Here is a 15,482-nt window from a genome sequence, read left to right as displayed (position 1 = left end):
GCAGTTAACACGAAGTCAGCTATGCTAACAGGTAAGGAACCAAGATATCAATTTTCTGCATATATATGTTTCCTAAAATCTTCTATTCTGTCTACTCCCACCACCAAAGGTGGGATTCAGCTATATATATATCTGACAGGTAAGTTTCATGAACAAAATGATATTGTAATGATACAATTAAGTTTGTTCATACTTACCTGGCAGAATATATAAATCAAGGTACCCACCCACCTCCCCTCAGGAGACAGTGGAAATAAAAATTATGAATAGAAAATGGGAATGGTTCCTGATACCCGCCTCCCAGCGGCGGGAATGGGTACTAACCACCTGACTCCCACTGCATGTGTCGTAAGTGTTTAAATTTCTGTCGGATTCGGAAAAATACAGCTATATATATATCTGCCAGGTAAGTATGAACAAACTTAATTGTATCATTACAATATCCTTTTTTTTGCAAAAAAGGCCAGTCTCATCACAGTTGAAGATTTGCCTGAGAACTGTAGCCTTCGTTGATCGTCATCTCGTTGAATGTCTTAATAAAGGCTTCAGCCGCTTTCGTGTCCGAGCTGGCAGCCTCCCCATGCCGCACCACCGAATGGATGCCAGTCCATTTACGGAATTTATCAAACCACCCCCGAGAAGCCTTGAAGTCTGGGGTTGGCGTCGATGTCCCTTCTCCTCCATCGTCTTCGGCCTGGTCAATCAGATCACTGAAAATAGTGCTGGCCTTGTGGCAGATTGCCGTCTTGGTTATCGTATCACCAGCGATTTCCTTGTCTTTAATCCATACAAGAAGCAGCCTCTCCATCTCATCATGCACGTGGCTCCTCTTGTTGGACAAAATAGTCATGCCATTGGAAGGTAGCTGCTTTGATGGCTTCCTTCTTCTTAAGGATGGTGCATATCGTTGACAGATTTCGGCCGTATTCCTTAGCGATCACACTCAACCGCATGCCAGCTTCATACTTTTTAATTATCTCCATCTTCGTCTCCATTGAAAGCATCCTCTTCTTTCCATGAACTTCAGCAACATTCTTGGGACCCATGGCTAATTAAGTTAATTAAGTTCACACACAACACGATAAAGTAACTAACTACAAAGAAAGCGAAATCACTAACACGAATTTACATTAACAAACGAAATCTATGTGAACGAACAAATTCCACGTGTGTATGATAACACTGATGCGACGAAGTGGTCAAAGGAAGCCTTTACGTAGAGAGATGATGGGACAGATGCTGACCAATAGGAGAGCAGGATCTTACGGCGGTGACTAACATCAGGAACCAATGGGAGAGCGGGAGGATGGTGGCGAGTCTACTCAGTTGGCGGCGCGCGAGTTTTAAAATTGTTCTCGGCGGTCCGGGCGAATCTTGGACTTTACCCTTTCGTAACCTGAATTATTTTCATATACAGAAGCAAAAAAATCTTTGTCTTTGTTTTCATAACCTGGATTTTTCGTAAGTAGGGACTTTCATATGTAGAGGTTCCACTGTACTTGTTATTGCATAAGATGCTGTAATGATTTTCTTTGGTTACTGTAAAAAGGTGTAAAGATGTGGAATTTCCACCCTCATTTTTCCAAATTTCTGTTGCCTGATCTATCTTATTTTAATAATAACAATCTTACCTTTTTTTTTTTATTAACCTTGTGTTCTTTGTTTTGGGCTCAGTAGTTATTGACCCCTTTCAATTTTAGGGGGGTTTCCCAAAAAAAGTACGCACTGATATGGTGTCATTTCAAAGCTGAATACCTGCATGTGATCATAGTGCAGTATTATTAAAATAAAGCCTGATGTAATTGTTGAAGTTACTCGCAAATTTTCTTCAGGTGTTATGGTAATCCCAAAAGTTATGAATGTACTACATTAGGATTAAGTAGCTTATTATATTGCTTGTCAGATTAGAAGGAAAATGTCAGTATGTAGGTGTCAGCACATAGGAAACATTCCAGGGGGGTAGGTTTTTCATCAAGCATTCTTTATAAATGGTATGTGGAGAGTTTCTTTCCAGAAAAAAAAGCAAAAGCTCTCACAATTTTATTTAGAAAACAGATTTTATCTCTCTGGTTATACCTTATATGGAAGGAATGGAATGAGGTCAATCATTATTGGATCACTGTACAAAAATTTACATTGATCACGACATGCTTTGGCTGATAACCTTTGGGTAATACAAAGAAAGAAAAAAATATTATATTAAACTGCCATTAGATGGGTGAGGTTATTGAAATTTTTGGTCTACTATTCACATTTAAATGTATTTGCTCACATCAAACAGTTGAAGCAGTTGTGGATATTTATCCTGAATTGCTATTTTCTCTATCCTCATCTAGTAACTCAGATATATGAGCTAATTTGAATTTCAGTGTACAAGACAGTTTCCTTGTATCTCCCACCCAATTCTTAAATCTTTTTGAGAATTTCATTAAACTCTCACTTGTGCTATCTGTACATATTCTGGGTGTTGAGCTTGCTTCTAGCTTGTCTTGGAGAGGTCACTTTGTTCTATTTGCAAAGTCTGCTTCTAAAATATTAAGTGTTGATTAAGTTTAGATATTGCCAGTTCTTTTACTCATGTCAGTTGTTGAAGCATTATGTTGGGCTTCTTTATCCTTATTGGTCTCATATTTTGGATGCTTGATATTTTTGTAGCTTTCCTCAATGTGCTTGAATCTAAGGCAGTTTGTTTATTAGCTTAGGGAAGAAATCTTCCTCTTAGATGATCATGCAACAGCTGTTAGGCCTTGTCCCACATGTGCTCCTTGAAAGTTGTTAACCTGTGACAACACTTTCCTCATGAAAAAAAAAATGAAGTAGGTCACTGAAAAATGCTACAATATAGGTAAGAGGTACTGTATGTAGTTTGATCCCTCCTGTTTTTGTATTTATTGACAGGGTCTTTCCTAGATAGTGACCCCCCCTGGGTTTAATCCGGTATATATTCACCTTTGCGACCTGCTTAGCACAAGCCCATTGGGGATTACTGTAAGAACATAAAAAACTGTAATATCATAAAGATAATGACCCACAAGAAATATTGGTCCTAGATAATGACCCCTAACTATGTTGGGTGTCACTATCAGGGAAAGATCCAACTTTTAATGCTGTATCAAGTACTCATGATGGAGACTACCTTATCCTGTTAATATTTTTCAAACCTTGATATTTTTTTGTAATATCTTTTTGTACTAGCAGCACAGGTTATTTTTAATGTACTCGTAGGTGTTGTGTATCATTGAAACCAAATTAGTATTTAGAAATTTTTATAATTCAAGAGAAGAGTTGACATGGTTTGATATTAGTTTATGCATTGAAATAAACATCTTGGGTATTACAGTTATTGCATTGTTTTTACTATTATAAAGTAGTTTAATGCAACCATTTGCATTGCTAAGGATGTAGTGTTCACTGAGAGTAAATAAGTAGAAAGATAAAGTTGAAGTTTGACAGCTCAGTAAGGGTTAACTAAAGGAATATATGAAAAGCAGAAGAAAGTAAAGCAAGGTGGGGTTGAAGGGCACTGCAAAGACCTTTTAGTGCTGTCCACATTGTGCTATGTAAGGCACTCAATAAATGTTATTCCATTGCAGGGTATGACCAGGGCATTTTTTTTTTTTTTTTGTTAAACTGGTCCTGGATAACCAGACATAGCTGATCCATAGCTACTTAATAAGTAGAGTGCTCCTCAGTGGCATGGTTGGTATGGTGTTGGCATGCCACCTCGTTGGCCGCGAATTCGATTCTCGGGCATTGTAAAACACAACTCTCGCCCAGGCGGTTAAGAAAAGACTGGTGTAGATAAGCAGTGTTTGACCACTCTTCACCTGATCTACGCATGCGTTGCCAGATATCACAAGATTCCTTGCTTTCATCTGCTTTTTAACCGGATCCAGCTAGGCACTAGAAATTATCCTATTGTTAAGACCGAGGGTTTGTTCGCTTATGAACAACTGAAATTTTAGTGCATTAAATTTTGTCATCTCATAAAATAATAACTAGATTTAGTTTGCTTGGACACTTTTCCTCCTTTGGACAGTGACATCCTAATTTCTTTAATTGATGGCAGAACATTTTAATTCTGGGCATTTTAAAAATGATCTTGGAAGCATATTTTGTTGTTTCATTTGTGGTATCGGCAAGTTGAAGTAAAAAGATGTATGCAAATATTAAAACTTAGAATTAAGCTGCTTTTTGGAATATATTCCAATAATAATGCATATTAATGTCAGCATTTTACAACTGTAAAAGCAAACTAGTAAATTCAGAAAGATTCAGAACATAAATTGTAGCTTTTGCATTCCAGTGGCGTCATTGCTGAGCGCATGGACCTCAGATTGTTTCTTAGCGTTGGCATGATTTTGTCTGCAGTCTTTAATGTGATGTTTGGTCTGGGCTATACCTTCAATATCCATGTACTCTCATACTATCTGGTTGCTCAGGTAAGATGTGGTTTTAATTATTTTGTTTCTCTTCATGGTTATTCAGTGTGTTAAAGAATTATGATTTGCATAATTTGCTGATCATGTTTAGTTTAAGAGTTTACTTCATATTTAGCTATAGAGAACTGGCCACACTTGTGTAATTTCATGGTATCTAAATATGTTCTGTATGGAGTCAAGGAACTTCATGGGGCTACAATGGTAAATGATTACTAAAGCAGTATTTTTTAACTTTTGCTGTTAGACTACCAGATATTTTTTGTGATAGAAGATGAATCTTGTAAGAGCATGCGTAGTATATTTGCCATTCATGTATGGATTTTCTTCTAAAGTTATTGAAAACTTCCAGGCATTAAGTGGTATAGTTCAGGCTACAGGATGGCCAGGTGTTGTGGCAGTCGTTGGAAACTGGTTTGGGAAAGGAAGTCGAGGTAAGTAGTGTATGTGGTCTCTGTTTCTCTCGATTTATTATGACAAAGTGATGCGAAATTGTAGGTGTATTCATTTGAAATTACAAACTATGTAAGTTTCTTATCTAGTCTTGAATATACATTATCCAAGGGACTTAGAGATGCAACGAGGAACTAGAAATTAGATGTTGACTTGCTTGATGTATGGAAACAAATTAGAAATTCCAGGCACAGCATCAGTCCCTTTACACATTAGAATTTTAACCTGAGTAAAGGGCCTGGTGCATAACTGGTTTGTGTGTGATCATGTAGCAATGTGCAAAGTAAGTAATTTGTTTCTTTAAGGAAACAAACTCAATCTTTTATATGGATATCTCTTTAGGTGTAACCAAAATTGATTGAAGAGTGAATCCAAATCTTGTATAGCTTCAGTTTTTGACCAGTGCTGTTTAAAGATGTCTTTCTGAGTTCTCATCATAGGTGTTGTTGAAGATTTTCCTTCTAATGACTTAGCACTAGAATGGCTTGGAGTTGGGTCTTTTCTGCATATAGTGTTCATGGTTTTTGTGTTGGGAATGCTAGTATATATAAGAATTCTTTTTCATGTAAGAATCATCAGCATAGATGCTGTATGTGATATTGCATGCATTCATTTCTGTGACTGCCATTAATTCTCATTTTTGTGTTTGGCATGCAGAGGCTGGAAGTGTTAGGAGCCTCTGAATTGTGCCAAATGTTAATCTTTGGCGTCTTTCATGTGGGAGAGATTTGGTTCAAGAAAGGGGGAAGATGAAGAGGGTATCTTTGGTAATTTCTGTGGTAACTACACACTGATAACAGTATCTCCTTTTCTTGTTTCTATGCTTGCTTCAGCTTATCCTTCAATTTGTTATGAAGTTTCCTGTTATTCCCTTCACAGTATATGAGTAAGAGTGCTTCAGAGATCCAAGTTGAGTGTTCTAATTCACTTCCTCTTCTACATCCTTTCCCTCCCCAAACCAGGTAGGGAAGGAAAGAAGACATAGACAGTGACCATCTGCAAGTCTAGGAAAGAAATATGAGTTAACTGTTGTGGGACTAGTAATCGAGGGCATGAGAGGTGTTATAGTGACACCTCCTTGATCCATAACATGTCAGCCCTCTGGGGTTGGCACAAAGGTCCCTGGACATTCCTGTGGTTGGTCTTTGTGCTGTTGAAGTGATAGTCATACTTGTGTGAGAAACACTGGGCAGACCTGGTATATACTGTCCTTGATACCACTCAGTACTACACCAACCTGTACAGTGGTACCTCGACATACGAAAGGCTCAACTTACGAAAAACTCGCGATACGAAAGCAAATACGAAGATTTTTTGGGCTCTACATACGAAAATAGTTCAAGTTACGAAAGGTTGTTGCTGTAAAGTCTCGAGATTCGCCCAGACCACCGAGAACAATTTTAAAACTCGCGCGCCACCAACTGAGAAAACTCGCCACCATCCTCCCGCTCTCCCATTGGTTCCTGATGCTAGTCACCCCTTGAGATCCTGCTCTCCTATTGGACAGTATCTACCCCTTGTGCTCTATGTATTCTATTGGTTAAAGGATGCTGTAAATTGAAAAACTTATTCATGCAATACATTTAATGAAAAAAAATATTAGGTAAAGATAGAATAAAGAATAGAAATTAATGGTTATTATACTGTTTGGTAGTTTCATTAGTTGAAGAGAGAGAATGAAAATTTGATTACTATACATACTGTGTGCTAGGTGAAAGTGGTTGCTTGGCGATCGTTCAGTACTCGTAAGTGCTGAACGTAAACAGAAGTTTGGAAACTTTTTTTCTTAGTTAATGGTTACTTAATAATTATTTGAAATGAGTACATGCAATACATTTAATAAAAAAATTGTGAATTAGATATCATAAAATATAAAATAAATCAGACTATCATCGAAGCCAACAAATACGTATTTTCTAGAATTCTTCTGTTTTAATATTACGTATATGTTTCATTATAGCTGTCAGTAACTCGGTATCTCCATCAGGTAAAGATAGAATAAAGAATAGAAATGAATGGTTATTATACTTTTTGGTAGTTTCATTAGTTGAAGAGAGATAATGAAAATTTGTTGGCTTACTGTGTGCTAGGAAAAGTGATTGCTTGGCGATCGTTCGGTACTCGTAAGTGCTGAATGTAAACAAAAGGTGGGAAGGTTTTTTTTTTGTTTGTTTGTGTATTATAGTTAGTGATTAATTAATAATTATTTGAAATGAGCACATACTGATTATTTATACATTTTATTGGCATATTCTAAGCTTTTAGCTTCTTAGGTTTAGAAGGGACATATGCTAAAGTCCTAATATATGCAGTAAAGATGGGATTGAACATTACATGCAGTTGAATATTACTCAAGTATGTACAGTATTTCGTCTTTTTGGAGTCATATTTCTTCCATCGGATCGGCGTCGTAACCCTAGAACATGTGTTGTAAGCCTGGAAATATAATTTACTGGGTCGTTTTTATAGGGCTTGGAACGGATTAGGCATTTTACATGTAAAATGCGGTTCAAGATAGGAAAAGCTCATGATATGAAGGCTGCCTCGGAACGGATTAATTTCGTATGTCAAGGTACCATTGTATGTACTTAGTTCACTATGGGCCCAGATGGAATACTGTGCATTCCTTTTTTGTTGCACTTTGGTCAGGCCAAACTTGTTGATTCTGCTCATTCAGCACAGTATGAGGGCAGCAACAATAGCATTTAGTCACCTCTTTTGCCTTCAGACTGTGCCTGGGTCAATGCAAATGGTTCAGTACTACACAGGACTGCTTGCTACTCTGTACTGCAGTTACCCATATGCAGCCTTGTACAGAACAGCATGAGACAGATAGTACAGTTTCCTGCTCACCAGCTTGCATAATAATACAGTCCAATCTCTTAAATCCAGAATCCTTGCAACCAGGCTACTGCCAGACCACAGAAAATCCTGGAATATAGAATACATCCCTAAAAAATTAAGCCCCTATATAAACATAGACTTGCAAACTAATTCTTGATTGCCAGCTGTGTTGGAATAGAAAGGATGGTAAGAGAGTCAAATTCCATTCACTCATGTGATTTGGAAGTTGACGTCTCAAGGTGACGACATCAGCCAGATGAGTATGGAAGAATTCTTTCCTCATAATCTTATCTCTACATAAGTGGCAAGGGTGTTTATCCTTGCGGGATCAAATGGCAAGTTTTTAAAGATTATTTGCTATTTTTCTATATGAGGAAATTCAAGTCTTCCATGTCATAATTCCACCTCAACGTCCCCTCAGTTGCACTACTGCTGAAGGGAATTTGACACTGTTAGTGCTGAGAGAAATGTCCAAATAAAAGGCTGGGTTTTCCTTTGGTAGGATAAAGGAAATTATTTTTAAAATTTTCTGTTTTATAGCTAACTCAATTCCCCAAAATTTTGTTTCCAACAGGTTTGATATTTGGCATATGGAACTCTCACACTTCATTAGGTAACATCTTAGGATCTGTGATTGCAGCAGCGTTTGTTTCAACAGCTTGGTCACTTTCCTTTATTGTCCCTGGTCTCATTATTGGTGCAATGGGAATACTAGTGTTCTTTCTTTTGGTTCCTGAGCCATCCTTGCTTGGGTTGCCTAATCCTAACAGTTATGAGGTAAGTTACTGCTGTTTTCATAGATATTATAAAAGATAATATACAAAAAGTTTCCAGTCAAGATTCTGTTATGGGCTCTGATCGTCCATTACTGCTTAAGAGTTTAGAATTTGGAGCACAATAGCACTAGACGTAACACCGTGGATGTAGAAGTTGGAACACAGTCGTTTTAGAGATTGGTACACGATTAACATTAGGTATTGCATAATTCTTAATTATTTTTATAGGTGTTAGTTTTCACTTGCCCCCTTTAAATAGGATTCTCCAGCTGGAGTGTCTCCTCCACCACGCCGCCGAAACTTGCCCGTTTATGCTGAAGGACCAGAAGAAGAAAGAGCATCACTTATAGATAATGAGGTGTGTGTGTGTGTGTGTGGTAGTATTTTGTAAGTTTAGCATAATTTTTCTAGCTGTCTTTTGACTTCAGAGGTCTTACAGTCGATGTTAGCACGCATACTTTTGCAAACATCGCATACTTCTAATGGCTTCTCCTAATTACTAATGCATTTTAATATACCTTTTTTTGTTTTATATTTTATTAAATTGATAAGTGTGGTTGCTAGAATGTGTTGAAATTGCATTGTTTTGTGCACTGTAGTGATTGGATTTAGTTCACAAATTTTCACCTTTTTACTCCCCTGGGTCTTGCTCATGTGACTTGTATGTGAGTGTTTATACCTTTGTACCCTGAGTTTAACTTGTGTCAAGTCAAGACTTTTAGGCTTTATTCGGGAAGCAAATTAGTACAGTTTTTATTCTGTATCATTCTGTTATCTTGTGCTGCACTTTTAACTTAGTTTCACTAGCAATTTAGTCAGCAAATACTTTTCATTAACCCTCTTACGCCGAAGGGGTATAATAAAAATCATCTCCCGTATGTTGAGGGGGTCTTGGAGTGAGCGCCAAAGTGGAAAAAATATTTTTTTCAAAAAATCACAGCCCGCTTAGTTTTCAAGATTAAGAGTTCATTTTTGGCTCCTTTTTTGTCATTGCCTGAAGTTTAGTATGCAACCATCAGAAATAAAAAAAATATCATTATCATATATAAACAATGCGATATATGATAGCGCGAAAAAAATTTTCATATATAATTGTATTCAAATCGCGCTGTGAGCAAAACAGTTAAAGCTAACGAGTTAATTTTTTTTCGTTGTATTGTACACTAAATTGTGATCATTTTGGTATATAACACATTGTAAAATGATCAAAGCAACACAGAGAAAATATTATCACAAAATGATGCATGAATTCGTAACGCGCGGATGTAAAAAAATGTTTTTTTCAAAAATTCACCATAAATCTATGTTCTAGATTTATGGTGAATATTGTTCTAGAGACTTCCAATTTGTTTCAAAATGAAGATAAATGATTGAATATTACTATACTGTAAGAGTTTTAGCTTAAAATTGCAGTTTTCAACCATGACGGACGAGTTAAAGTTGACCGAATGTCAATTTTTTTTATTTTTTTTTATTTTTTTAGTATATGCAAATATTTCGAAAATGAGAAAAGCTACAACCTTCAATTATTTTTTGTTGTATTCTACATGAAATTGAGCACATTTTCATATATAAAACTATGAAACACCTATTATGAAATGGAAAAAATATTACGAGAATGCAACGTACGCATTTCGGAGATTTGCGGCGGAGAATCCGCGCGCGGAGGGAAGGAAAGTTTTTTAAAAATTCACCATAAATCTAAATATTGTGCTAGAGACTTCAAATTTGTTTCAAAATGAAGATAAATTACTGAATATTACTAAACTGTAAGAGTTTTAGCTTACAATTGCATTTTTCTACTATTTCGGTAGAGTCAAAGTTGACCAAACGTGGTTTTTTTTCTATTTATCGTGATTTGTATGCAAATATTTAAAAAATGAGAAAAGCTACAACCTTCAATCATTTTATTTTGTATTCTACATGAAATTGTGCACATTTTCATATATAAAACTTTATTTAATAGCTAATTTAGAATGGTGCAAACATTACGACAGTCGGACGAAAAAATTTTTGATTTTTTTCGGAAGAGTTACCACGTGGACGTAAGGAAATTTTTTTTTTTTTTTTTTTTTTTTTTCATAAATTCACTATAAATCGAAATATTGTGCTAGAGACTTCCAATTTGTTGCAAAATGAAGATAAATGATTGAATATTACTAGAATATAAGCGTTTTAGCTTACAATTGCGTTTTTCAACCATATCGGTAGAGTTCAAAGTTTGACGAAGAGGTGAAATTTTGGCACTTATCGTTATTTATATGAAAATATTTTAAAACTGATAAAAGCTACAACCATGGGTTGTTTTTAGTTGTATTGTGCATGAAATTGCTCACATTTCCATATTTGAAACTTTATGTAACGGCTAATTTAAAATGGTGCAGACATTACGACAATCGCACAAAAAAATTTATCGGAAGAGTTACTGTGCGGATGTAAGGAAAATGTATTTTTCATAAATTCACCATAAATTGAAATATTGTGCTAGAGACGTCCAATTTGTTGCAAAATGAAGGTAAATGATTGAATATTACTAGAATATAAGAGTTTTAGCTTACAATTGCGTTTTTCGACCATTTCGGTAGAGTCAAAGTTGACCGAAGGTTGAAATTTTGGCACTTATCATTATTTATATGAAAATATTTCAAAACTGATAAAAGCTACAATCATGAGTATTTTTTTTTTTTTGTATTCTACATGAAATTGCACACATTTTCCTATATAATACTCCATGTAACGGCTAATTTAAAATGGTGCAAAAATTATGTCAGTGACGAAATAATTTCTGAGATGTGTCACTGATACTTTTTAATGTGATAAGAAAGAAATTCGCGCTTGCACGCCTGCGTAACGATTGTAAACAAAACTAACACCTTGATCCGTGAGCTCCCAGCATCCCTCAAGGCGCGTGATTCAAAAGTTTTCACCTGGTAGTCCTTAAGTATTTTTCCGCGAATTTTTAAAAAAACTTTTTTTATCGACGTTTCATACGTCCAATCGGCACCCAACAGACAATTTATGTCGACGTTTAATACGTCCAATCGGCGTTAGAGGGTTAATTCCACATTGAGTTAAAAATCTTTTGTACCATAGTACTTTTATCATCATACAGATCTGACATTGAAGATTTATATGACATATTTTGATATTTTGAGAATTTTCAGATACTATCCAGATACGAGTACTGCTGGAATCTGTATTTACAACTTATTAATGGCAATTTATTTTAAAATTAACAGATGGAAGAACTGTTGATAGATTCAAGAATGCTGGGAAATTCATGTAGAGCACAAGTTTGTTTCAATCCTAAGTTCTTTTGTTGGTGACAGTGCTGATGTGTGTTGACAGTTGCTGAGTGCCTCTTGCCTCTCCCTTTTGCTTCCACTCTGTCTCCTTAACTCCTCTTGTAAGCCCCATTGAACCAAAAGCATTCTTATGGTGATCTTAATGAGGTGTAACCTTATACAATCATTTGACTGTAGTACTTTGGGTGGGTAGTTTTACTCCAGTTTCTCTTCTGCTTTTTCTCTAATCTTATTTGCAAGTGAAATTAATGGTGATAACTTGTTTTTCAAACATATGTTTATAAGTGTTCATATTGATTCGAGGTTAAAATGCTTAAACATTTTAAAAGAAAATTATTTACATCAGTATCAATAATTGTAGAACACAGCTGTGACCTACATTACAAGAAAACAGTTTATCATCTCTTCAGTTGGATGATGGAAAAAACAAGCATGTACAATACTAACATTATTACTTTTTCTTTTCTTTTATAAAAATGAAATCTTAGTTTTAATTGCATTACATTTTCTATAAAGTATGAATTTTAGTTTAAATAGCAATATGTAGTATATTTTGATAATGTGCACTGTAATTACTTTTTCAAATTTGGAGTTGCTTGTGTAAGCCCTATGCTCTGTACCTAATTCTTTTCTGTTCATTCACTTAAGAAATTAAATTTACTTATGAAGTTCTGGTAAATTCAGTGATCCCAATCTCCTAGTGTAAAGGATGATTTTTTAAAAATTTCTAAAATTGCTATTTTGTAATGAAATTACAGCATTAAAATAGGTGAAGAATAAAGAAAACAAAAAAATTAAAAGCCCAAAGGTAGTTCATGCACAGGCTGTTTGTAAACAAGCAATGCACTTTGTGAAAGGTTTGTGTTCCTTAATTCTCACCCTTTTTGCAAGACTTCTAGCACAATTGAAATTTTTTTGTAGTGCAAACAGTAAATTCAGAATTGTACGTTTTTTTAGCACAATTGTCCATGTTGCTTGCTGTATAACGTAACAAGATGTGGAGATTATGATTTTGTATTTGCACTCTTGTACCTCTCATTTTAATATGATGCTTAATGTAGCTTTGTTTTTTATTAAAGTAAAAAAATTTCAAGTCTCAAGTTCCTGGTTCCTGTAACAGATGTGAGGGAAGCTACTTTTTTTCTCATTTGAGCATACTCCTGCAAACATTTTTTGAGCGTCATTTTTCGTGTATGTATTCATATCCAAAATTTATATTATTTGATCCCCATAGTGGGGGAGTATCATCAGTCACCTCACGTGGTGCACCGTAGGCATTACTTTGCAGGGTCTTTGCAGCATCCCTTTGGCCGGCCTGTAGCTGCAACCTATTTCATTCCTTTTACTTCCATTCATATTCTCTTTCCTTCATCTGACGTTCCACACACTCAAACAATTGTTTCATAGTTTTTCTCGTGTTACACTTTTCAGACCTCCTTACCATCAATTTCACTTTCAGTGCTGATTGACCTCATAGTTCCCAATGCTTGGTCTTTGGCCTGAATTCTATATACTCTTCTGTAATATATTATTTGCATGCTTCTTGAGAGTGAGCATTTAGTTGATATTCAGTTTTCATACAATCAACTTACCTGTCAGATATATACATAGCTAAGACTCCGTCGTCCCCGACAGAAATTCAAATTTCGCGGCACACGCTGCAGGTAGGTCAGGTGATCTACCGTCCTGCCCTGGGTGGCAGGATTAGGAACCATTCCCGTTTTCTATCATATTTTCTCTGTCGCTTGGAATGTAAACAACGTTTGCAGTTCCTCCTAACTTGATTTTTGGATTTCATCGCCATCGATCTTCTGGGCTATCTTTTGCAGGGAAGTACTGGGTCTTTGGTTCGGCATACGCATATTAATTTGTTTTAATAACTTTGGCTTCAAAAATTTCGAAGAATTGTTTATGTGTAACTACCGAACTTTTCGGTAGACACTCATTTAGTTTGCAAAAAAGGGAAATATTAATATTTATTCATTAATACGTGTAATAAGTGTTAGAACTTTATTGAGGAAATATAAAACTCTAACTTCCTACTTTGGGAAGTCAGGAAAGCATATAACTTTTTACGCTTCCTTTTAAAACTCTAACATAAACTTTTTACGCTTCCTTTAGAAGAACTTCCTACTTTGGAAGTCGGAAACTACTTTTTACGCTCTAGAAGCTTTAATAGCTCTGTGCTAACGAGCAGTTAGAGTATTAACAGTAATAGTAGTTTTTGCATCCTCATCTCCTTCTTACTCTACAGAATCTACAAATTAATAAATTTGAAGATAATTGGATGTAGCTCAAAAATGCGAGCTCTTATAAGGTAAGAAGTGAATTTAGTGTTCCCAGTGCAGTGGAGGGTGCGTTCTGATCGGCTCTGTTTCGCTCCCAGGTCTAGACCGCTTCCAAGCTCCCAAGCCCAGAGGAGAAGGAAAGTCGAAAGCCTCACGGAGGTTATGGAGAAACCCCACTGATCAGGCGTCCCCTCGGCAGGATCTGTAGAACGTCCCAGACTGCCAAGTTCGCCATTGGAAAGGCGTCCTAAAATAGTAGAGGGTGCGTCCGATCGGCTATGTCTCGCTCTCAGGCCTAGACCTCTTCCAAGCTCACAAGCCCAGAGGAGAAGGAAAGTCGAAAGCCTTACGGAGGTTATGGAGAATCCCCACCGATAGGCGTTCCCTCGGCAGGATCTGTAGAACGTCCCAGACTGCCAGGGATAGCCATTGGAAAGGCATCCTTAAAAAAGTGCGTCTCTTCTTCCGTTTCTTCATCTTACATCCGAAAAGACGAAGAATGTACATGTTTGGAGTTTGGACGATCTGGCGCGTTCTCTGAAAACTAAGAGAACACTGAGCGAGAGGCTGAGAGCCAGCCAGCAAGCTAGCACGAGCCACGTTCCAACAGCCAGCAGCGAGCCGCGTTCCAACAGACTAGCGCGAGGCGCGTTCCAACAGACGTTCCAACAGACTAGCGCGAGCCTCGTTCATACAGATAAACGCGAGCCGCGTTCCAGCAACTGAGAGTGAGCCGCGTTCCAGAACATTTTTCTTGGCGCAAGGCGCCTTCAAAGAGAAAACAGACGGCTAGACTGAGGAGCCTTATAGTAGAGTGGCAATCAGAAGGATGCTTCCATTGAACGTTTACTGGCAAGAGGCTCGTAAAAGAAGACTAGAGGCGCTCGGAACTATCAGGGCACACGGGACCTTCCACGCAAGCTGAACGTTCCAGGAGCGAGTCTCCTTTCTAGCGTGCGGAACATTCCAGGCATGCGGAACTATCCAGACACTAGGTGCAAGGATCCAGGCGCCAGAATATTCCAAAATCTTCATTTGAGAGAGAGGTCAGTCGCGAGGCTCCTCTTTTGAGTTTTTTAACTTGAGCAACTTTCCCCTGGCAAATGTGCAAGATGTCACACAGGCGGCTGTTGCTTTTGTCAGAAGGATTCTGATACTAAGAGAAGCCCCTTTTCATTATTCAAAAGTCTCCTGTGTTAGGCAGTTCCTCTCAATGCGGACTCTCTCCTTCATCCATGCTCTTCCCTCGTTTTGAGGAGGCAAGAGCTTTGGGAGTTTTTCTTAATAAGAATCTCATCGACATTTGGGTATGATGGCGGATAGGAAATATCTACTTCCTTCCGTAAACCCTAGTGATGAACAGGAATTCTGTTTCTC

The 15,482-nt window shown here is 36.9% G+C and overlaps 1 protein-coding gene across 1 annotated transcript in view; it reads left to right on the top strand.

Moving 5' to 3' along the window:
* Positions 1-4,306: 4,306 nt before the first annotated feature.
* Positions 4,307-15,482, top strand: part of LOC135197046 (glucose-6-phosphate exchanger SLC37A2-like) — a gene marked incomplete at its 5' end in the record, with an annotated part of 49,152 nt that continues 37,976 nt past the window's right edge. Inside the window, 5 exon segments of the mRNA XM_064223981.1 lie at positions 4,307-4,442; positions 4,792-4,873; positions 8,311-8,513; positions 8,772-8,870; positions 11,752-11,805. Coding sequence (XP_064080051.1) covers positions 4,307-4,442; positions 4,792-4,873; positions 8,311-8,513; positions 8,772-8,870; positions 11,752-11,805 — 574 coding nt within the window.

The sequence above is a fragment of the Macrobrachium nipponense genome, chromosome 18 (assembly GCF_015104395.2).
Source record: "Macrobrachium nipponense isolate FS-2020 chromosome 18, ASM1510439v2, whole genome shotgun sequence".
NCBI classification, from domain to species: Eukaryota; Metazoa; Arthropoda; class Malacostraca; order Decapoda; family Palaemonidae; genus Macrobrachium; species Macrobrachium nipponense.
The sequence above is the reverse complement of the archived record's forward strand: the minus strand, read 5'-3'. Positions and strand labels throughout refer to the sequence as shown.